The sequence below is a fragment of the Cyanistes caeruleus genome, chromosome 2 (assembly GCF_971803275.1).
Source record: "Cyanistes caeruleus chromosome 2, bCyaCae1.hap1.1, whole genome shotgun sequence".
NCBI lineage: Eukaryota > Metazoa > Chordata > Aves > Passeriformes > Paridae > Cyanistes > Cyanistes caeruleus.
In genome coordinates, this window is record NC_141702.1 from 46,502,801 (window position 1) to 46,527,921 (window position 25,121).

The 25,121-nt window shown below is 39.9% G+C and overlaps 1 protein-coding gene across 2 annotated transcripts in view; it reads right to left on the reverse strand.

Moving 5' to 3' along the window:
• Positions 1 to 25,121, reverse strand: part of LAMA4 (laminin subunit alpha 4) — a 98,585-nt gene that overhangs the window by 70,595 nt on the left and 2,869 nt on the right. For both annotated transcript variants that reach the window (XM_086876848.1, XM_023923966.2), the window contains exon 2: positions 5,424 to 5,525. In XM_086876848.1, coding sequence (XP_086732974.1) covers positions 5,424 to 5,525 — 102 coding nt within the window. The remainder of the gene's footprint in view (positions 1 to 5,423; positions 5,526 to 25,121) is intronic.

Sequence of the window (25,121 nt, forward strand, 5' to 3'; positions counted from 1 at the left end):
TCAAACCTTGACAATCTTGCCACTTTGGAGCGCAAAGTAGTTATTGTTACAATGTACCAGGAATTGTCGGTTTGTTTACCTTTTTCTCCCTTGTTACTTGTCCTTCTGAGAGATAGTCTTTTAACAACTGTTAATGCAGAAGATTGCACAAGGATAAATAAGGTATGTAGCTAAAGAGATGCAGGTGGCTCACATGGCTGGGCAGTCTGTATTTAGAGGTACACTTAGACTTCCCCTCATATATGCTCTTATATCTGAGGTTACAGAACTGCATAACATTGCCCATGCCAGCACAGCAAAATTTGTTGCTATCCCAAAATAATAATCTTAAAAAAAAGGCGTGCAGCATAACGACTTGAAAGCCAAGAGTTGTACATGTTTTATCTTTTCCATCTATGAGGTTTAGGGTTTCAAGCTTTCTCTCTCCAGCCACTGTGGGTGAGATGCAGTTAGTTTTCAGAATTTCATATGGAAGAAGGAGATGAGGCATTTAAAGTAAACATAAAATCTTGTGTAATTTTTACTAAAGTAAAGACACCTGTCTAAGCACAAAAAAAAAAAAAAAAAAGGAAAAAAAGAAAGAAAATAAGAGAATAGCTACAAAACTCATTTCCTGATGTGGTTTGGGTCAAAATGCCCTCTCTGTGTCAAAGTTTTGATTTGTAGACCTTGTCCTGTATTAGTGAAGTGGGAGATGATGCCTTGCCAAACACACCAGGCCTGCTACTTTCTCAGCCCATCACTTGTGGCAGCCAACTGTGACAAATGTGGCTGAGCAGGTGGGAGAGCAGCAGCAGCCCCTCCTCGCAGTCCTGGCCTGAGCTCCTTTGTGCCTCTTACACCAGCTGTGCAGGAGTGGAAACAAAGTGGTTTCATACTGGGGGCCACTGTGTTGAATGTTTTCAACAGTAAACTGGGTAGGACAACAAATATAATACTAAGTTAAAACATAGCTGATGGGGAGGGAAATATCTATACCTGAGAAAATGTCCTGACTAACACTAATGTTTTTGACAATTACTGCAATCTTGTTAGATTTTCAAACATATATCACCAATGCTGAATAGGATCTGCAGCCCATCTTTACAGAAAGAAGCAGTGAGCGATAAGCAGCAAGGCTCTTGGTGAAGGCAGAAGTCCCTAACGAGCTGGGGAGTTTTGCTAGCTCCCTACTGCTTTTTGCTCATGCTTGATGGATGGTTGTAGATCCACGGGCAATTCTCCAGAACAGCCTTGGCAACCATGTGGAACATATTATCCTCTTGGGCAGAGCTGCCAAATCTGTTCCAACCTTTCCACTCAGCTGTAAACCCAAACGCTTAAACACAAATCACTTACATGACAATATGCTCTATTGTAAAAAATTCCATAAAAGGCTGGAAAGGATACCAGTGGATTTATGCTCTCCACTGCTAGGATCATTTGGTCTTTCTTGTTCCAGAATGGTCACATTTATTTATTTCCTTACGAGTATTTAGGTGCCTTACATAAAGACTGATCAAATACATGGAACTGAAATGATAACAAGCCACTTAGAGATTTTAGGGAGACAACAAGAAATTTACCTTCACCTCCTGCTATAATGCTTTCTCCAGACTTCTGTTCTGTGTTTTCATGCATCAAGGAAGATCTCATCTCTGTTAGCAGTAGACATCTCACGTAAGACGCTGATAACTCAGTCTAACAAAAATTTTGCCTGGATAAACATCTTGGTATTTTTAAAGAGCTTTCAACCTTTCAATCTATTTTGTTGTGTTCATTTGGAGTCACATCAAGCAACTTGTTTCCCTAGACCGTGCAATCAAATTTTTAGGTATGGTAAAGCCCTGTGAATTGTACTATTTGCACAATCCTATACAATGGCGACAGTTCATTGCTTTAGGAAAGCTGTTTCATCTAAATATGACACTCTTCTCAGAGGTGACCATCACAGCCCCTCTGATGATCAGCCATTTGAACACCACTCCCATGTCTGAATTTTCAAATGTCAAACCTTCAGCAGAGGTGCTCTAAAGAAATTTGTCAGCTGTGGGGTGCAGTCTGGGGGATGGTGAAGGAGGTAAAACATTCCCTTCATATCTTCCTATCTTACTAGCAGAAAAACATGATGGACTTTGTGCAGGGGAAATGCACATCCCTGGGTCTGCAGACAGTCACTTGAAGCTCTTGCAGTTTCACCCAGTTAGCATCACATATATGCATGTTTCCAAAATCAAAAGCTAGAGCCTGAAAAGACATTTAATTTTTTTCCTTGTATCCAGGACTGAGAAAATGATGTTAAAAATCCGAAGTCCAAGATCAACACAATGAATTGGTGTTTCTTCCCCTACTGGCCTTACATGCATCACCAGATGGTGTCTTTGAAATTAAACATTATTTGATATCTCTCTTTTAATATATCATTAGTAGAGCTTATGCTGTGCTGGCTATTCTTCTTCTAAGCACTTCACTGGTTTTCTGTCCTAACAAAATGGACTGTGTGTCTCTTCAGTTTTAGTCACAGGACCACGTGACTGATTTCTCTACTTCTTTTATGTAGACATCTATGCAAGAAAGGCTCTGTCTGCAATAATTCCTTCTGTCTGGTTACCTAAGAAGATTGTTGATTCATTGATTGTGTCATTCAATAAGCTTTTAATGACTCGTGGATTTAATTTGCATTCTATGAATAAACTGAGAGAAGTTTTGAAACAGAACCTCAAGATATATATGTCGGCAGAAATTAAACATATGAGCACTCTACCTTAAGGCATCATTAAAAAGGGTTTAATTTTATTTGATTTTGAATTCAGGGCACAGGCCAACGAAAATTTCATTAATTTGTATGCTGTGGGAACTACATTTGCCAAATTGATTTGAGGGATTTGCATAACGTGATGGCCTCAGAGCATCATATGGGGCCCGACCCTTTCTTTTCATCCCTTCTGAAGCAGAGTACTTTTCCCTTTTCATACTGTCTTTTCCATTTATTCAGGTCTAAAATCAGATTAGTTATTACTTAGACTATAAAAAAATATCTACTAACCAAATGCAGTGTTATTATTACTTTCATGTAATTATTGCTTCCAACATTGTTAGCAGAGTTAACTTTAAAAAGTGATGGCTTTTTTAATGTTTAAAACATTCCATTATGATGATAGATATATAGATATATATATAGATATAGCATGAAGATATAGAAAACTTTAACTTAGGGGAAGATCAGTTCTCCTAAAGATCCACTTCTAAAGATGTTTGTATCTATGGCTCAAAGTTAAGATATGGTTACGGTGGAGAGTCCATAGGTGATAAAACTTTAGAACACTGTTGCATCTTGGAAGCAGGTAGATAGCAAGTTCATAATCATGGAAATAGAGGATGACAACTATAGTAATGTGGGATAAATAAAGATTTAATTTTTAACAGCTCATTTAAAAATAACTGAATGCAGAAAATCTTGTCTATCAGGTGTGGTGGTTTCCACTGCAAGAATTATTGGACTAGGTTACTTAAAAATTTGAGAATAGAGAGAATGGTGAGCTCTCCATACCATATGGTCCTATCTCTTCACAGGAACTCCCAGCTATAGAGGTATTGACTCATTTCTGCCCTAGCAGGCTTTGGCCAGATCCCTACATGTCCTTCTCCAGCTCTTGCTGCTTTGTCCACTGGTTCTAATACAAGTTGCATTACCAACCATCAAGTCACCTTTTCCTAAACTGAATTAATTAATTCGTCTCACATGCTTCTTCCTGCTTTAATTCAAGTTACATCTTCTCTGGAAATTTCTGAATCTTCAGGAAGGTCCAGTTACTGCAGTCCCCATGGGCATCTCTGGTTCTGTTTTATGCTATCAAACATTTAAACCTCCTTTTCATTCTGCAATTTTCCTCTACCTTTCACTTTTACTTCACTTAAGCCTTTTCACGGTTCCTTTTTATTCAGAAGTAAATGACCTGAGCTTAATGGCATTTAAAATCTTTCAGATAAGCTGTCAAAGGGCAATTTGAACTCAAACAATAAACTAGGGTTTAACTTTTACTTTTATTCCTTACTACCTAGATGGTTCCAAGAGAAGAAACTCCAATCAGGAACACACATTTACTTTCAGATTATTTCTTCCTGATACTGTAAATTTTCTGTTTTTGTTTGTTTGTTTGCCTTGAACCTTTGACTTCAGCCTTATTTTTGTAGAAGATAGGAAACAGGTTTTCTGATGTGTTTGTAGCCTGAGGGTATAATCACTTCCTAACTCATATATTCTGATCCAGAAACTGTGGTGACCAGAGTCATCAGAAGCAGATGTTTGACAAGCTCTCTATCTTGTTCCCAAGTCTTGTATCAGAAGTTTCTCCTTGGCATCATTGTCACTTGACACTAAGGGGACAATAATCCCATGAGCCAAAACCCCTTGTGCATGTGAAAGAGAATAGCTGAGAATGCCTAGTGGTCTAAAACCACTTTTAAAAATTTGCTGAACAGCTGCACTGTCTTCTTCTCACAGAAATAAAAATTGTAGGAAATATGCTGTGGAACTTGCTGTATTTGTGTAACTGAAAACTTAATAGTGGTTGCAACGATGCGGAGTATGCGAATATTATGAGTCCATTTTATGGAGAGATAAACTGAGGGCAAAGGTTTATGACTTGTCAAAAATAACACATGGCAGAGCAAGGGGCTCTGGGCTCTACTCCTGCTTTACAAGATTGCAGAGAGCATACTAGTGCCTAGCTCTTGCTATGTGGTTGAAACACAGTATTAACTTGCATCATTTTTTTAGTGTATTAGTGCCCTGATTGCCTGCTAGTAGTTGGGATTAGTTTTACAGGGCTGATTTTTGCTCTGGAGCTACAAATGTTTGACTACCATTACTAACACACAGCTTTCTGTATGAGGTGATTCTGAGTCAGATTGAACATATGGGAAATTGTAACTGTACCTTGGAATTCAACACACTCTTCCCCTGGTGTATTGTTTCAACCTTCTCATGTTGTTCCTTCACAGCAGGAGACTGCCATGCAGCTGAACTGCTATGGGTAACACATACATATACACTCTCAGGGGTCACTCACCATTGTAAATTGTTTATATTATACACAGCACTGTATTCATAAAGGGGAGAAAGAAATGTGTTTGAATTTATACTTTTTTTTTTTTTTTCTCCAGAGGTATACAAAACTCTTCCCATATTTCTGATGGACTAAAAATTTTCCACATGCTAACTCTCACAAATACTGCATGAGGGAAGTGTTTAGAATCTGCAGAGATAATTTACGTGAGAATTAATTTTGACCAGGATAATTCATTCATGTATTGATCTTGGCCCTACATAGGATCCTTCTTCAGCAAAAGGCTCCTGTGGTACAGACACTGCTTTTGCAGTATATTGAAACTGAGCACTGGTGTTAAAAGTCAGACAATCAGGGAACAGAGGAATTCCTTACCACACAGATTCCTGATCCATCAAGGCATCTGTTTGCATTACCATTACAGTTGCAAGGAGAGCATTTTCCTGAGCTGGTACGATAAAATCCCTCTTGGCATCCCTGCAATGAGAAAAAAAGTATTTCTTATACATATGTAGCTGGAGAGTTGGGTTTGGTGAGAGGAGAGGAGAGGAAAGCAAGACTGCAGCCATCAGGTCTCCCCAGAGCACACTGTACAAGCCCATCATAGCAGACCACACACACACTGCTGAACTTGAGTCTGTTCTTTCACTCTCTGTCCTGGTGCTTGGTTTTTTGCCTTAGAGCGTTAAAGCTGTCAGCATTCCTGCCTGCATCCTGTCCCTGACAAGCTATGGGTGTGGAGCTGGCAGATTCTTGCTGCATGTTGTACTAGAGGATGAGTTAACCAGAAATCGTAATCCTTATTTGGTAAAGAAGGTGTATTTATAGGAAAGGAATAGCTTTTACTAAGAAAAAGAAAAAAGAGAAGAGAGGAGAAGAGAGAAGAGAGGAGAAGAAAGGAGAAGAGAGGAGAAGAGAGGAGAAGAGAGGAGAAGAGAGGAGAAGAGAGGAGAAAAGAGGAGAAGCGAAGAGAAGAAGAAAAGAAAAGAGCTTTAGAAAATTTACATCAAAGCTTTGATGAGATTTGGATGAATAACCTATGGAAAACAGAAACATGCCTACAATGATCAATGACCTTTTGAATAAATGTGTGGCTTTGCCTGTGGTATATAATTTAGGAATTTTGATAACTTACCAAAACTTACCAAAATGAAAGAGAAATGATAAATATCTGGATCACCTTCTTTTAAATAATAATTAAATCAATAATATAAGGAATCAAAACCACAAGGGGAGAGTTCTTGTTGTGTTATGTATAAATTCTTTATACATAAAGAATAAAGAAAAAGTTCTTGAGGAACTTTTCCCTCATTATGCAAAGCTGGTGAGGCACACACAGGCTGACCTCAAGAGCAACCTCTGTTAACTCAGATATCTTGTGTCACTCTGCTCACCCTGGCCAGTCTCCCTGTGTCACATGTATTATGCTAGATCCATGAATTTTTGGATCTTAAATATCTCATTCTTGTCTAAGTTTTGCAGAGCTGATATGAAGACACTGGCATGTCATTTAGTGCTCCAAAAATTATTTGCCACACCAGTGATTTGCCAACAGTGGTGTTTCTGCTGTCACATACAAACAGTATCCCTGAGATGGCTGTCAGAGCTTAAGGTATGCCAGATTTTCCTGGAATATTTCTTGTGGCTCTCTCTACAGAACTTTTTGTATTCTGTGGCTCTTGAGGTCACTTACCCTTTAAAAAAACAGGAGGTGTAAAGTAATTCAGAAAGGTGTGTGTCTTCTTGCATTTGTATAAGCTAACAGGCTTCTTATGGTATTGCACTGATCAAATCAGGATTAGCTCTCCTTTGTACCTTCATATTCCTTATTTTCCTGGGTTGCCCTGAAATCAAGGATGAGGTATCTTTCCACACTGCTCAGAAAAACAGCTTAGCACCCATAGCTTCTCATGCCCAGTGTAAGCTATGGCAGAACAGCAGGTATGCAGCACCACATGCAGAGCCACCCTGGTGGCTGGGGCTAGCCAGCCCTGGCATTGTGCCATGGACAAGTCACTCCCAGGACCTGCACTTGCACATCTGCATCGGGCTGTAGTTACAGCTGTGGAGCGCTGGGCAGCGAGAACCAGCAGCCCTGAGCATCATCTGCGAGTTAGCTTCCACTCCCAAGTGTGGGCAGGTCCTTCCATCCAGCCAGACGAGCTGCTCACTTAAAAACAATGTATCTTAGGAGATGGCTAACAACATGCTTTAAAAATGAGGTGTAGAAATGAATCATTAGTCCAGTCTTATCCCAGAGAGCTCTGAGGAGTTGAGATGAACATATATGGAAAGCTTAGTTTCCTTTACCACTCTTGCACACAGAATTTTATCTGGTTTTTTTTGGAAACATTTTCTTTGATAATAGCTCTTTGGAGGCAAAGCCTTCAGACCACAGAGTCTTTGGGACAGCAGCAATACTGTCTATTTGTACTGCTTGTTTCTTTCAGTTGTTTAGTCTTTACACAGGGGTAGGACTGGCTCCCGCCAGACTAAGGATTGCAGCTGAATGATTACACCACACACTGGAGAAGGGAGACAGTTATTTTCTAAATTGAAAACAGGTTCTTGTCCCAATGTCTGCCTTTGTAATATTTCTTTCCACCCATACAGATCTAAAGCTTGTTATATTCTCTGATGCCTCTGAGCTGGTGGGTGGTCCTAGCTGTGTTCCTCTAGTGTCTGACCAAAAGCTTTCTTGGTTTGCAGGTCCAAGCAGAGTAATTTTTTACTTATGATAGTGAATATGGACAATGGAAATGTAGGAATGCTTGTGGACATAGATGTCTATGAAAATCCTTTAGTCAGCCATGATAATAATCTCGTTCATACTTCAACTGATGGTGTGCCTGCACTGCAGCCATGAGTGACCTTCCATCTAGTCCACACACCCAGAAGTAAAAAGTTAGTGCAGGTCAGTGCTACATCGTTGGTTTGAGTGTAAGGGCAAGGGCTGCACAGACTTTGCCAAGGTCCCCCGGGAACCAATTTACCTCCTATTATTATCAGACACACTTCTCAGTTCCTCAAGACATCTGCCTCAAGTTTGGTCCCTCTATTTTCATTGTCAGAGCCCCTCCTCAAAATGAGATGTGGGGAAGTCACATGGGTGTTTTTTTCATAGCCTTTTCCCCCATGTTACTCAATTAATCACAAAAATCTTGGAAGGTGCTGATGCTCACTATTTTAAAACAGTACTTTAAACCATGGGTTGCATCAATGTAAACCAGAAATGAAGTATTGATAATCAATGTTATGAGGGACAAGGGAATGAAGGGAAAATGGGATCCAGATTGTTTCCTTCGGGCTCTGAAGTTTTCTCAGGCATTCTCAATTATTCTGATATATTTTTTTGTCACTCCTTGCCCTACTAGTGATAATGGAGTGATTGGTTGGTTGTTCCAGAGCTTGAGCCAACATAATATTTATAAAAAGAAGTGTCAGATTGTTGAGCTAATTGAGAGATTTAAATTGCTGAATGTTCTGGGAGCACAAAATTATTGCACACAAAGCAGAAACAGGACTGGAACAAAATGGAAATACCCTCCCTGCAAAATCGTTATGAAGGCAATTGAGTGAGGAACATTTCCATCCACTGTCTGTTTCTGAATGGTGAAGACAATTAGAAGGCCAAAATGTTAGGTCTGCATTAGCAATTACATTTTCACAATTATTAGATTTTTTTTTTTTCCCTGAGGGACAAAGTTTGTTCCAGTTCAAGTTGAAAAGTCCAATCAAATGTTGGCCTTACTGATCTGAAAATCTCTGCACCCGTGGGGCATTTATTCCCCTCCTCCCACCCTGCATCTGGATTTAATGATTACATTACTTAAAAACAAGAACCAGCTGCATGCTGAAAGTGCTGGGAAGCCTGTAGTAATTTTCTGCTTCTGCAGACCTTTCTTCTGGTCTGGGTGCAAGATGAGACTGAAGATGGAAGACAATTCATATACACAGTATGAATTTACTCCCATATTATAGTCAAGCAGTTGCACCAATTTCATTGTAGCTGCTCCTGCAAACTGAGGGCAGAGCCAGGTCCCACATTCCTTCCCTGCTGCCAGGAGTGGTGCAGCTGTGCCAGGGGGAGTGTTTGCTGTCAACCTGCCTCTTCTGGTTTGCTTTCCCCAGAAGAAGAGTACTGTGCTGGTAGCACACAGAGCGCTCTCTGTGGTCACATCTACGTTGGCCAGCTGAAGAAAGGCAAGGTGTGGTTTCAGGCCTTGATCTTGCTCCTTGACAGACTGTGACTTTCCTCCAAATGACCAGGCCCAGCTCAGGGCATGTCATCTGCTAGAATGTGTTCTCAAGAGGCAGTTTTTATAGGACTACCCTTCTCTGGGCAAACATGGGGGGTGTTTCAGCACATGGATACAGGCTGTGTTATCCTGCTTGACTAGGAGGTCCCAACACTGCTTTATTCGGTACTTCAGATGTAGCCATTGACTCTCTCATCTAATGGTAAGAAAACATGGCATGTATCTTTAGTTAGTACTGGAACTTGTGAATATATAAACACACAAAAGCTCCTTTCCATGGCAAAAGGCTCCCTTGGATCTGCACCAGTGTTTGTTATTTCCAGTGTTTCCTCCCACGTGCTGAGGTACACAAAAACATGTGTATTCAGTGTCTGCTTTAGGACATTTCAGCCTTTGTTACATCCACTATACTATTTTCAGTCTTGGACCAGGAATCCCATCACATTTGGTCCAAAACAAACCCAGAAGAAAAAGATGGTGCTGTCCTCCAGGACCATTGTAAAAGAGGAAACAGCTGGTGCAGGTGGGGAACAGAATCTGAGGATCAGCACTCAAAGTAGTTGTTATGGCACATGGGCTGCCAAGTCACTGCTAAGTTTAGTGCCAATAGAGCCTTGTTTGCAGCTCCCAGCAGTGTTACAGGCTTTGCTGCTAGAGAGTCCAAAGGTGTGCTTCCCTCCAGGTCTGAGCAGGACCCTCAGGAATGAGATGTTCAGGCATGAGGGGAACGTGAAACTTTATGGTATTGATTAGTAGATTCTCACTAATCCTGTTCAGGATAGTAAAAGTGAACACAATCAGGGCACAGCTGAGCCTGATGAACTCATGGGCTCGTGTTGAATTGAGAATTAACTTAATTAACATAATATCCCAGTTCTATCTGCAAAAATACAAAGAAGTTCTATCCTGTATTGCAAACACTGTATTTTGAGTAGAATGATTTTTGATGGCAAGAGGAAAAAATGCACATTTCCTTAGTTTCTGGCAGCCTCCACGCATTATTTCTTATGACAGATAGGCCAAGAGGTTAGATAAATTACTCTAGCATCATTTATGATATGCTATTCAATTCTTATAAACTGTTCCTGATCATGTTCTTCTAGCCTTCAGTGGAAGAGAATATATTTAATTCTCATTACCCATCATCTGGTTTTGGCCAAGTATATACATAGCTATCTCTGGTTAAGCTGACAGTTTGTTCACCTGCTTTATCCTGATGCAATTTAATTTTCTGTACAGTTTAATTCTGAAAATATATTTTTGCATTCCAGTTTTTATTTTTCTGCACTCTGATCTTTTCTGTAAAGGTGGTAAAAATATTGTCAAAATAGATAAACCTAAGGTAGTAATAGTTTGAGGAGAGTAAAATCTGGCCGAAGAGTCTATCTTTCAATCAAAACATTTATAGAGAACTGTGACACATATTGTGAATTATTTGCATAATAATATTTATCACTTGACATAGATTGATTAACAATTTTGGAACAGTAGGACCCTACTACCATTGTCTCTTATGGAAGGAAAGAAATAGAAGAAGAAAAGAAAACAAACTCTACTTGAATGTTATGAAGCTTTGCTGCTTCACACAGCAAAAGGGAAAAGAAAATAGAAAAATGTTGCTCCTCTGATATAACAGGCATCATATCAGCCACAGATACCTGTAAAAGTGGGACACATGAGTAATTTAAGTCCACATTCAACATATTAATGAAAACAATTAGACAAACTGAGTGGAGCAGTGTCCCTTCTTGGCAGTTTCACATCAATGTGTAATGTTTATCCATCTGGAAGGAACAGTTTAGACTAACAGGGACTCAAAGTTATATCAAGTCTCTGAAGCTCTACATCTTTTACCATACAGAGATGAGTGAATACTCTAAACCACCTCCATCAATTTTAAAGTCTTTGTCTCTAAAGTAGAGACCAGTCTGCTGGAAGTGCATGGCATTACCATGGAAACATCAGCCTTCTGTTTCTTGAGGACATTTTCAAGTCCAAACCAAGTGTGCTTGCTTTTGTATATTTGTCTTTATAAACAGTATTTGAAATTGGCAGCTACAGTTCTGAGGCCTTTTTGAAGATTATTTGCTTAGGCTGACTTGAGATAAATAGCCTATTGCCCTTCCTAAAAATAAAAATGTTTTCCTGCTTGAATATCTCCCAGTACTTTCATTTACGTAATTTTTTATTAGGAATAAGAACATTAGAGAAAAAAGCCTGAGAAAGCAGTCCTCTCCTGTGCATTTGATGTTATTTCAGTTTCTCTGGACTCTTTTCCAAAGAGATTGCTGGTTTTGATCACCTATGATAGGGACTTCACGTTCAATCCCCAGCCAAGATCTCACAGAAATCTTGCCAAAGTTCAGCATTCAGCAGGTCTCACCCAGCAGGTCTGTGTGAGCCCTGAAGGCAGTCCCAGGCCGGAGCCCAGAGGATCTCTGTGCCCCAGGTGCAGCTGTGAGTGAGCACAGCTGTGGCCATGCTGGTGTGAGGGCAAGCTGGTCTCGGCAGCCGCGTGCCTGTGTAGGAAAACCAAACCGCAGCAAGCTGGGACTCGTCCACATGGAGACTTCCACATGGGATGCCATGTGGCCAGGAGCCAGCTGGACACCCGCTGTATGGTTTGATTTCTCGCACACAGAAATGCATCTAAATTAGCTCAGCTGTGCCTGCTGCTCTCTCCGGACTGCGTAGAGGGGCGTGGAGGGGTAGCACGTGTGTAGGTGCCAGCTCTGTACACAAAGTGCGTGAGATGAGACCTTTTGCACATGTCAGATGTGCTGTGCCTTGTAGAAGAGTCCAGGCTGCAACAGCAATGCCACAGATCTGGCCGAACTGCTGGGCCCTGTATTCTTGGAGAAGTGGAAAGTCTCCCTACAGTCTGTTCCACAAGTCCATATGTTCAGGTAGAGAAAGTGGATGGACATAAAGGAAATCTTGATGTCTGACTGGCCCAACCAATTCTCTCCCTATGTGCAGGAAAGATCTAGCCTAGAGAAGAATGACCCCATTATGAGGACGCCTTCTGGCTCCTTCCAAAAGGCACACTAAAAATACTGCTTTGCCAAACTGGGATGTAAATAAACAAAGTGTTTCAATCCATGGACATCCTGTCTTAAAACTACTCTGGGCAGACACAAAATCTATGGCTTATCACGCTTGGAAATCATTAACTACAAAAATGTCTTCTTTACCTTGGACAGATATACAAATATACTTCTGGTATTTCATTAATCAAAAGGTCCTGAAGACAGAAATGTGATTTTTACATCTGCTTTTCAGCTTGTGACATTATTGACTTCCAGTGCATTTAAACATGGATTTTTAAAATCCAGTCTTCCAGTTGTAGACTGATGGCCATTTGACCAGTTCTTGCTCCCTGGGAGCAAACTAATAGATGTTTCTAATTTCTCAGGTCAAAGATGTGTTATTCATAAGCATAGACACAAAGGCAGTTCTTCTTCAGCCTGCTGGGAAACTTCATGCAAACAAAAAGAGCTGTGATAAAGCTGCATCCCACTCTCCCGACCCTCCTGCCTTTGGTGACCTGCAGGAGAAACCTCTCTCCATTTGTTGCCAAAATATAAAATCCAGCAGATGGACAGAAAGCGCTGTGTGCAACTCCAGCTCAATGCCAGCCCCTCTTCTGGTGTGCAGCACACTCAGGAACCCTGGGGTCTCCTGGGGTCTTTGCCATCTTACACAGCCAACATGCATTTTATTGATCACAGGGAAGGTGCTTAACTCCTGGAGGTTAAATTTTGGGTTGAGAATTAAATATGTGTAGTTTTTAGGAGTATCTTTTCACTGCATGGGGTTTCAGAAGTGTGTGGGTAGAAGAGGATGGACAGTTAAGTGGGGGAAAAGGATGTATACCTATATTTGCCCTCCAGGGCCTTGCTGCTGGCTGAGACATGCTGGTTTTTGCCCTGGTCCCAGAGGATTGGATAGACTTGCTCACTAGAAAACAAATGAACTGCACTTGCTGCATAGGGTCAGCAGACAGGAAAACCTGCACGTATTTCTCCCATTTCTGAATGTGTAGGCAGTTGCTCTGAGCCCATCAGGGATTGAGTTTACCAGACTGATAAGGTGTTTATTAATTAATGCACTCTGGTGCTCTTCATACCTAGACTTGTCCACATTTTTGGATGAGGGTCTCAGTGATGCCAGCTCACCCGTTCTTGCTGAAAATGCTCTGGGACAAAATATTCACTATAGCTGAGAAACACTGCTAAGAAAATTTTGAAATGCATTTAAAGTTAGAACTATGCTGTTTATATGTGCGCCCAGGAGAAAAGTTCATATTTGACAGGTACATGTATGATATCAGTATGCATCAGCAGGTAATCCATCTTTCTAGTTTGGCCTAGCTAACCATGAAAGACTGACTCATCACATTTCTTATCTAGGAGATATCAAATCACTTCACCCAGCACCAGATGCTTCCAGATACCTCTGCATGGTTCTTATTCCTATTTTCCAGAAGAATAGGCCCACCAGAGATAATTGCATGAAAACAGTACTCATAATATTATTTTCTATTTTGAATATTTTTTAGCATTGATCCTCTTCCTCACTGTTTTTGTTCTCATCTGTTTGACACATGAACACCAGACTATTCACAAGATCATTAGCAGAGCAAAATCAAAAAAGGAAAAGCAAAGCTCTGCATTTTTTCACATAACACCTTGTAAGAAAGAAGCTTGAATTGGTGGTCTTTGCTTCTCAACAGCTGAAATGGTTGAGATAACAGATGGGTGTATTGAAACACTTGGATTTTCATTGCTTCTCCAACAATGCCAATCATGGCAGGGGGGGATTGGAATTACATGGTCTTTAATGTCCCTTCTGATTCTTAACACTTTGTGACTCTGTGATCTGATGGATCCTGACTTGGGGTAGAAATTCTGTAATTAAATTTTCTTTGCTTTGTTTTCTCCTGTTTTTTTGAGACACAAGGGAGAAAATATTTCTAGATTGTGTCCCTGGCCTCTTTATACACAAGTACTTGATGACAGCTCTGATATTCTGTCATTCATACTGCTGCCACATTTTTACAATAGTAACCATGTAGTTGAGAATCATTTATTTATTGACTTCTTCTAGACCTTGAGTTCCCAAAATTTGTATGGATTTGAGTTTGCTGAAGGAGAAAGAATACTCCAATGGATAGAGATTTGTGCAGTCACAATTTCTTCAAAAGCACAGTGAGTACTTGTAGCATTGAGGGGTTTTCTGCAGAGAGGATGTTCCAGTAAGTCTGTTTGTATGTCATGAGGCATTGATCACATCCATGGCTTCTCAGTTCGTATTTATAGCTCACCCTAGCTCTTATTTATAGGTTACCTTTTAGTCTTGTCTATATGATATGTCTCTCTAGTTGGCAACAAGGCTTGAATACAATTTAAACAGTCTTACAGCGAATGCCAACTGGATGAGATGATTGTTCATTGGCCCTTTGTGGGGGAGGCCTCATTGCTTCTCCTGGGCTGTATCTATTAATGGAGCAACTGAACACCACACTGAGGGGTTTGGATCTCCACCTGCCCCCACTGGCTCCCACAGACGTTCTGTTGTTGTCTTGTTCTCTACCCATGCTTCTGCTTTCCATTTGGCCTCCTACTCCTGTTCTCCTATCTTTGCTATCCCTGCCTGTCCCTGCACCTGGTCCCAGCCACTCACCCACTTTAATACATATGCTTCACCTCCAAGCTACAAACACCTCCACAACAATAGTTTCATTACAACGTTTGAAATTAACATAACAAAAAATGCTCCTTCTTGCCAAACATCAAAGAAACTCATCACCTTGTCTCCATGCACGAGCTGCTCTCTCTCTAATTATGTAAACAAGGATGAAAATACATTCTGCTCATGTCTTGTGTGGTGATGAACATTACTCCTTCATTCAGTTCCTCAATCAGTAAGATGGAATAATGACCACAGCCATGCAGAATCACAGAGCAGCTGAGGCTGGAAGGGACCTCTGGAGGTGGACTGGTCCAAGCAGGGCTGCCCAGAGCCAATTATCTGTGTCTGTATCCAAATGTAACCCATGTAATCCATGGCAAGAGTGCACAATTGGATAATCCCAGTTTATCCAATGTACCCAGCAGAGACACTCCTCAACAACTTCATGTCTTTTAAGAGACTAGTCAGAACCACCAGGAACCCTGAACATCTCCACATGGGCAGGCATTTCTGGTAGTTGTGTTTTGCTTGTTCCTGATGCCTGCAGTGAATATAAAGTTGTTTCTGGACCCAAGACTTTTCTTAATGCACTGCTGAAAGAATGTTCTTGGTTTTCAGCTAAACAGCCATACTTTGAAGACATTTTGGTATGTTCACAGCACTGCTTTTCATTGTGCTGCCTTCTCCATTTTTCCCACCGTTTTTTTAGGCTTAGACCTCACTCTTGTATTTGAGGGTGACTTTATGAATGACCTGCAATGATTTACTGCCAAAGCATACCAGGTATATGAAAAGGATTAGTCAAAGAGTATAGAGTGAAAGAATTACAGTTCAGTGATAAAATTTCCCATGAAAGCTTCAAAGTAACTTTGTAAGGGAACTTTTAAGATACTTAAGGAAAATCTGTCTTCTTCATACAAGGACGGAAATACGAATGTGGAAAAATCAATTTGATATAGAAATTGGTTTTTTAAACTATCATCTGTGGCATTTGTTTTTGTTAGATACAATGATGGAAGAATTTTTCTCTTCCTGAAAAAAACAAATTAAGAGCAGGAGCTCTTACTCAAGTTACAAAGAACATTAATTCTGCTGGTAACTTCCCCTTTATCTGTCCTGTTATTTTCTATTAATTTACTACATGCATCTTCCTACACCAAGTCTTGGCTAAGGAGGAGATTTCTGTGAATTCTTCAAACCACTGAGGTAATTTTAATAATAACTGTAACTAATTTTAAAAATGAAATGCCTTGGTGGTGGCCTTTCACAGAGCTGTCATACTTCACTCTAAGATATCATTTGAAGAAACAAATGGATTTTAAATTCCTAGACCGTGAGTAATAAATTCAAAACTGTCTTTGTACTTGAACATATAAATCCCTATGGAGTGACATTTCAGAAGGATCTTTGTCTTCCTCTGGAGAATGAGGCCCTCAGAAGTTAATAACTGACCTGTTGGCCAGACATGCTCTACCATCAAAGTAATCGTAGAGAGAGACTGACAGAAGTTCTGCTCTCTGCCACAAGGTACTCCAAAACGTGCAGGCAAAAGTGGACATCTGCTCTGCAATTTTATTTATTCTCCATTGATTTTTGCTAAATTTATCTGGGCTTTGAAGCCTTACATACTAGAGAATTAAAAACAAACAAGCTTGTTCAGCAGCTTCCCCTAGGCCTCCAAGCCCTATTTATAATTTCTATAAGCCTTCATTACCTTTGGTCTACAGTATCAAATTCTTCTGAGCAAGAAAGGTCACATTCTAACTGTTATTACTGAAGAAATGAATTCAGTGTGTGACATCATAGCTAGAGTTAATTATCCCATTTAATAGGACACTACAGCTGTTAGGGAACTGTCTGCATGCAAAAAGCCACTCTATAGTGTTTACCATTTCAAAGGCAGAAACTTCATGCAAATTAGACATTTGCAATTTCAAATTTATTTTTAAAACTGTAAACATTCCTGAGTGGAACATGATATTTAGCTTTGTCTCCAAATCAGTGTTCATGATAGTTCTATAATAAGCACCCTGGTGTGGTACGTTAAATCCCTACATCGCTCTTTTAAATTTCTGACATTGTTAACTGTGAAATATTTATTATTTCCAGTGTTCCAACTGATGTTGTAAATTAGAAATTAAGCATAAATCGGTGAAGAGATTTGGGCACAATTCTGGTAATTTTTTATCCACTTATCTTGACAGGTATCTCAGTTCTAATTGCATTTAATGAGACTGCAAACTAAAGTAATTATTGCACACTAACAAGGTTTCTATTTTGTTAATTAAATTGAAAATGTAAAACCAAATTCTTTCCTGCTTAAATTGTCATTCAGTAGAGCCCTCCAATATTTTTGCATATTCTTATTTTTTAAATGAAATTCTAACATGAGATAGGTTTCTCTAAAAAAACCTCAGTGAGTGCACTTGCCATAGATTTGGGCAAATTAATGTAATAATGGAGTGCTCTGGATAAGTGATATGAAATGCTCATTAAATATGTAGCAGTATATTTTTGTGAATCTGAGTAATTTGAATCTTCCAACACCAAAACAACGATAAAAAAAGCAGTGACAATTTTTGTGAACCTATAATCTTTTTCAATAAATGAACTACTTAATAAGAGACAAAACAATCGAAGCGTTATTTTCTGTTACCAGTGTCCTTTCTGCCATCTCATGTGCATGGATCTCAAAATTGTTCCTTTTTGCCTGCATCCCCAGTGAGAGTCCCACCTGAAAACACAGGGCTGATCTGGAGCCAGGCACACCATGTCTGGCCAGTCTGCAGCTGCTAAGCCTGATGATTGAATTTAGTCTGGTTTTCCAACTGTTGTGTTAAGCAGCAACTGAACACTAGAAGGTCTCCATCGTTTATGTATACAGAGGGGTTGAGGTCTCCTCAGAATTTACTGGAAAAATTGTGATTGCCTGAAGAGACACAGGACACTAACTTCATAACTTTTTAACTTGAAAACTTCACTTTCTGACTTATTCATGACAACTTGGATTATTTATGTATTACCTGATGAGCTATCAACTCATCAGCCGCCAAAAGAGAAGTTTATTTTTGGTGATAATAAAGACAGGTTATGAAGCTGGTGAAAACCTTCTTCTTAAAGTTTCAGAAGCCAAGATCAGAGATCGCTAAAACTAAAACTATCAAGACTGAAAGTAGTTGCTACAACTCTAGATAAAATCCAGCTGGCAGGAAGACAGAAAAAAATGTTACTTGTATTTCTCCCTATGGCATGGTAGAGCTAGCAGTTGGAGAGGCAGTGAATATGGCTAGTTGCACATGGGTAACCTCCAAACCAATAAGCAAAGCAGAGCATGGCATGCAGGAAAGTGGCAAGGAACCCTCTCCCTAGCCCAGTGTCACTCTGTGTCCTGATTCCTTGGGTTGTCTTGTGCGTGCCTCCACTGCAGCAATGACAGACTCATGCAAAAATGAGAAATAGCTGCAAGCCAGATGGCCTTATGCAGAACAACAACATTATCTTTTACCTTGACTAAGTAATTGTATCAATTTTTTTAAAAATTTCCTGTGTTGAAAAAAGTTTCCAGACTGTTATCCCTTCCCCAGTTCAAGTGGAAAACAAACTGCCATTCAGCAACAGAGATGGGGCTGGATCCAACATAAACATATCTCAGCTAGGCATTCTCCATAGAACTGCACAGTCATTTTTTCCATATACAGTGGGAAAGACAAAGCCTCTGCTTAAAAGGCATTCTTCTCTGAAAAGGGGGATGGCTAAAGTGTTTTAGCTGTCTGGAAGCTGGCTAAGAATCAGAGATTAATGCCAGTCTCTAATTTACTTATTAGTGCTGCTACTGAGTGAAAAACTTACTTTTACAGATGCTCACTGCTGGAAATAGAAAATCTGCAGCTGAAAGGGTAGCTGGTTGATTTTCCTCTTCAAAAAATGTCAAGTTATTCAATATACAGGAAAAGGGATACATTGTTTCCTCCTTAACCAGCCTCCACCCAGTCTCCACTTACATGAAATGTACATTCTGAGTCACTGAGGTGCTCAGATAAGTGGGGCATAATCAGTTGATAAACTACAGTACTCCCTGAAAGATTTACAGATAGAGACAAAAATTTTCAAGGGATGAAAAAGAAAAGTGGGCTTGAAAGCAAGTACTAATGTGCTTGTTGTACACTGTTAATACTGGGAGGGTAAATATCAAGCTTCAATTTCAATCTTCAATTTCCCCCCATTCCAGATTTCCAGTATTTCCTGATATTGATTTTGCAGCTCTTTGAACTGTTGGAATCACAGCAGAGAAAAACAGTGATCTGCTTGACCAATAGCCATAACATCAATTAAAAGTCTCTTAGAAAGAAGCCAATATGAAAACCTTGAAAGATGAAGAGGAGCTTTCATTCATCTCTGCCTGCCAAGGGCAGCCCAGTTATGGACAAGACAGACAGCTGCTGCGATGGCTGATGGGAAGATCCCATGTTTCTGGGCAGTTCTCAGAAACAGGGCTTTCCCCTGGGATCATCCTAGCACTTTACAAACATGCAGGAAGGGAGCAAGACAGCACAGCATGGTTAACTTTGTACTGCATGCCTTTCACTCAGGATGAAGCTGGGCAGAGGCTGTGCTCTGAAAGGAGAGAGGAAAAGCCAGGGCTGGGGAGAAGGAGTAACCTGCCTCCATCTCTCAGTGGCTCTGGGCTTGTTTCATCATAGGCATGGTCTGATCATGAAGAAATAAACCTTCTTCTGGCTCAGGGAGAGGGAAGAATCGATGTATCAAGAGAAAAACAATTTCTTTTCTCATCCCCCACAGAATTCCATCAGCAAACACCCTGAATTAGCTGGTGCCTTAGAGTCCTCTGCAGACTATCCCTGCCATTGACTGGCAGTAAAGAGCCACAGAAAACCACAGACTTGCAAAGGCTGAGCAGGATATGCAAATTCCCCCTGACTTTACACCATGTCTAGATCTCCAAAACCTGTCCACCTCCCCCTGAATGGATCTGCACCAGGTACTGGTGCTCTGGAGACCTTGCCTGCCCTCAATGGGCCTGGTAGCCCTGTGTTAGCCTTTCTGGAGCATGAAAGACTCTAATAGCCATGGTAGGGAGGGTTATGTTATATTTTGTCCTGCCAGCTTTTTATTCATTATTTTCCTTTTTTGGATACTGGATCTGGGCAAATGTTTGCTTCCACAAAATGCTTTTGAGGAAGGGTTCCTGGAGCCAGGAGTAGGGAGCGCAGTGTAAGGGAGTCATTAATGGTAGTCTCTCTGTGGCTCTCCATGGGCTCCCATCCAGGCTCAGCGGTGGAAAAACACAGTAGGAAACCCTAGGACGCATTGGTCTTGCCTTACCCTTGGCAGAAAGTCTGCTAACCTCTTGCCACTTAGAAGGTCTTTCATAAAAGAGTAAAAAGATGCATTGTAGGGTGGTAACAGGGCACTACACAGCTCAGAAAGTATCTGGCTTAGGTGCTGGTTCTATATAGCTACTTTTCTACTGGCAAAAATAGTCAAAGACTGAATGAGCAAATTTTTATTCATTTTGTTGGGTAGGCAGAGTCAAGCAATTGTTCTGAGTCTTACAGTTATAGTTAAAAAGTCTATTTTTACAGAACAAATTAAAAGTTGTTCATCCAGGTAGAGGGTTTTTTTTTGGTAATTATTAAATTATGTTTCAAATTTATGATGTGCGCCAAAAATTAACTAATTTCAAATGAATTAAAGTGTGCCAGTTCCTCTCATACTCTCTGGCTTCCATATGTCATGACCTAAACAATAACATTTTAGTTGTTCTAACAGTCTTGTAAAGTTGGAATAGTAATTTCTAAACTATTTTTCACAGCCCTCTCTCATTCTTTGACTCTTGAATGCTGTGAGTTTAGTACTGTTTCTTGCTGGTTTGTCACAAGAGCAAAAAAAAAAGGAGTTTTAGTATTTATGAAGTATTTATTTCAAGAAAATAACTATATAAAGAATTGTAAAATTCAGCTAAACAGGAACAACAAAGCCAGATCATATTTGCTGTATTTCAGTCGGTCTGTTTTCTTTGCCAAATACACACTTTTTGTATCCTGACTGACAGTTAGGAAAATCTTTTTGAGTTTTTAATGGCAAAGAATTAGATTTCAAAAACTTTGGAGCTCTTACAGATTTGTGTATAATGCTATTCAGCAATTGTTGAATCTTACATTAGGATGCATAACCCAAACATCCCCAGCTCATGGTGGTGTGTGAAAATGGACTGGGATCAGATCCAAACATTCAAGAGGACCAATTAAAATATAAGACCCGAAGGGTCTATATTTTGGTGTTTGAAATCTAGGTCCAGAAGCAAGTTGTAAATTATCAGAGGCTGCTTATATGTTGCTCAGAAACTAGACCTCTTTTACACAGCTCTTGAGCACTAGAAGCTCTAATTTTTATCAGTTTAAATCAAGCCAAGTTTTCCTTCAGAAAGCAATTCTTTTATTTCTTCTCATGCCCCCTGGAAAAACTGGACTTTTAATTCCTTCCTTGCTTCCCATGTTGTGAATAAGAATGGGCATAAAATGCTTTTTATTGGTTTTCACAGCCCAGAATAAGCTTTGGTTCACTTTTCTGGTACTTGCCCAGAACTTTGTGGGAATACACTGCAGTGGAGTTTAAATTTTGTTTTCTGCTGGGTGTTTTATACACCTTTTTGAAATAGAGAACATTTCCAACTATGTGTCTGCTCTGTCTTGTGCTTCCATTTGCTTCAGCTTCCTATGATTCAAAAGGTTTGGGGACTGGTGGCGCTACTCCAAGCAGCTGATTTTCATTAAAGTTTAGATGAGAAACTTAAGTTGGAATCACAAACATCTGCAATAAAACTTCCTCCCCACTAATAGCTGTTTCTCAGAACATAACCTTGTTGTATCAGGAAAAAAACAGCAGCTAGAAATCCAAATTGCCCATTATAGGAGTTAACCTAACATAACCTCAAGGGTCTGAAGTGAATTAATTTAAAGATCTGCTTTTTAAAAGTAGATACAGTTCACATTAGCTTAAAAGAATATAAAGGTTCCTGTCAAGCTAAAACCCTTTTTGGCTCGCACCTCAGGATTAGGTCTTCTGCTGCTTCTTGTAACGCTAGTTTGTTTAGAACATATTAATGCTGCAAGTAAGGATCAAATTGTGGTTTCTCTCAACATTGCAAAATTTTCTGTTCCAGCCTTTTTGGAGAAAAGGACTGAAGATGATTTGGTGATAGTCTGAGTCTTTGTTAACAAGTGGCTGGCACTTATGATTGCCGTCACTACATATATATTTAATGTGAGCCATTTTAGAGAGATTTGTCACAAGTCCCATGCTAATCATTGCTTATCACTCTAGAGAACCAGAAAGCAAGCATCTCAAATACTGCTTCTTGCATTTTATCAGCAGCTGCTGGTAAAAATCAGGTGGGAAAAAATGATCATCAAACATGTCACTTTAACACGCAAGCCCCATCTGATAACTTCTGCCTGTAACTTTCTCTTACAGTAAATGGCTAATGTTGACTTGTCTATGACAATTGCTTCCTTTAAAGGACTTTTGCCTCTCTGCCTTTCTCCTGAGCCAAAACCACTGATGCTGGAAGCAGTTTTCCTCTTCCATCTGTCCAACAATATCATGCCTTCCTTCACTCTGGGAATTGGCTTCCTGCCCTGTCCCAACTCCATATTTTTCCTCTACTCTTAAGACTCTTGATTATCTCATTCTTGCTCTAATTTTTTCCTCTCCTTTGTCTTCCTGCTTCAGTTTACTTCCTTTCCCACTACTTACTTAACTTCTTTCCATGGAGGACATTTGAGATTATCTTTTTTTTTGCTTGGCTGATGTCTCCACAGAATGTCTGTCTTCCCTTTCTCCCCCTAATCCTTCCCACACTCATCTCTACTGGTCTCTGGCCTCTTGTAGTCATTTACATTAGAATGAAATGAATATTTTACTGGGTGTCACCTTACATTCATTTTACATTAAGAAGAGTGACAACAAAGTGTGGATCAGAGAGAATCATTTGTGATACTCTCTAGTGTTTGAAGTCTTGTACCATTTTTTATTCTCACCTTAGACTCTGTAAGGAACTTCCTTCCTTGGGGAAGAAATGGGGAACAAAATCCACACCTATATGATTAAAACCATTGTATCAGTGGAATTTACAAACACAAATGTTGACAGTGGCAGGCCTTCAGACCTAAATGGTAATGTATGATCTGCCTCTTAGTTTAGAGACATGTGTTTGACAGTGGGCTATAACTGTTCTCAGAACTTACTTCTGGTTTCAACAGAGTTTCAACTCTGTGCCTCTCCAAACCTGGAAGTGACTCGCCATTCCCCTTCTTTCTGCTGTGTCCAAGCTTGTGAGTGGAACACTGAAACAAAAATTTCAGATGTTTGCCACTTGCTTGTCCGCTTTCATTTGGTATCTGCCTGTTTTAAGTCCTTTGCTTCCATCTATTATAAATCTTCCTTATAAAATATTTTAATCTATCCTTGTTTGGAAAAGACAATCTCTGACTTCATGCCACCACCTGCTGTTGGGTTGCACTGATGAGCTGGATCCAATGCTCTGCACTCCCTCTTTTTCTCTCTGTCTCCCCATAGACATCAGGGTTCGTCACTGTAACATCTCCACACCTCCCCTTATTATCTTTGTGAGCCAAGAAACTTAGTTTTCCTAAATAGCACACAAGTACTCTGAGTATTTAAGAGTGCTTTTCATATTGATCTGCCTCTTCATGGACAAACCAACACAATCAAATAAAATCTCCAGTGCTTAATCACTTTTGAAAAGAAATTTTTTGACTAACTTGTTTCAACATGGTCACCTTCAGTTTTCAATTGTTGCATATGCCAAGACCTTATCTTATTAGACTAACAAGACTATTGTTAATTTTTTTTTGCCTGTGTATGTACTTACACAATAAGTTCAAATTTTTTCTTAACCTCCCTCTGAGTTGGCAAATTGTATTGCAGACTCTCTCATCTATCTTCAAATTCCTAACACTGTAATCCTTCTCATGATACTTTTCTGAATAATTTTAATAAATTTATAAGCAATTTTTTTTTGAAACAAGAGGCAGATATCTTATTCCATGGTGGTCACTAACAGTGCTCCTTATATAGGAAACACAACATTTCATTGTGTGGAATCTAGTCCAGTTAATTTAAACATCTACTTTGGCTGATTTATAAAGCTGTCCTGAAGCAGGCATCCAACAAGGTCTTTAAAGAGGAAGAGACTCCTTTGAGTGTTTCCAGGGAACACCACTAGGAATCAGAGGCTTAAAAGATCTACTGTTTTCACTACTGTGTGGGGAATTTGTACCTGAAGACAGTCCATGATTCTGATTGAAACATCTAGGAAAATTTTATGTGCCTAATTTAGGTGCTCTGGATCACATAATGATTAAGAATGATGGCACCAGGGTAGTTGAATTGCTTGAATTCCTACTCAGACCCATGGTACTCTCTGTGCATGGATGCAGCATATCAGCATAGCATTAACAGTGTAGTTAGTTCTCTTAAGAGGTTTTCATCCAAATCCTACCCCCAAAAAACCCACAATAAAAACTAAAACAAAAAAAAAAAAAGCTAAAAAGAAAAGAAGGCAAAGCTCCACAGCTCCACATTAACTTTAATTCTGATTTTTTAAACCACTTCTCCCCATTCTTCCCAATTACTATAGGGTTGCCTCACATGGTAATGGAAGAGGATTGGAAAGCTGTGCAATATTCACTGATATGTATTTACCTTAATTGAGATCTCCTGTTATATTCTGTTATATCAAACCCTTACTGGGATTTAAGAGCATCCCACTAGTTACATCTCAGAAACTCCCACCGGCATGGGCATTCCACTTCATCCTGCAGCTGACTCACCACAGACCACAATGAAGGCCCATCTGTGGCTTTGTAACTCTGCCATATGAAACTGCCCCCTTTGTATAATTTGGCACTATTTGACATGACTAACAGCCTCTGTCTGCTCGGGAGAGCTGTAGGCCTGAGTCAATATTTAGACGAAGGAGCGGAATCAAACCGCGCTGTGTAAGGGAGTTTACTCTGCGGTTCACTGGGAGCTGTGGGTTAAGCACTCGTGCTTCAAAAGAGGCTAATTCAAACCT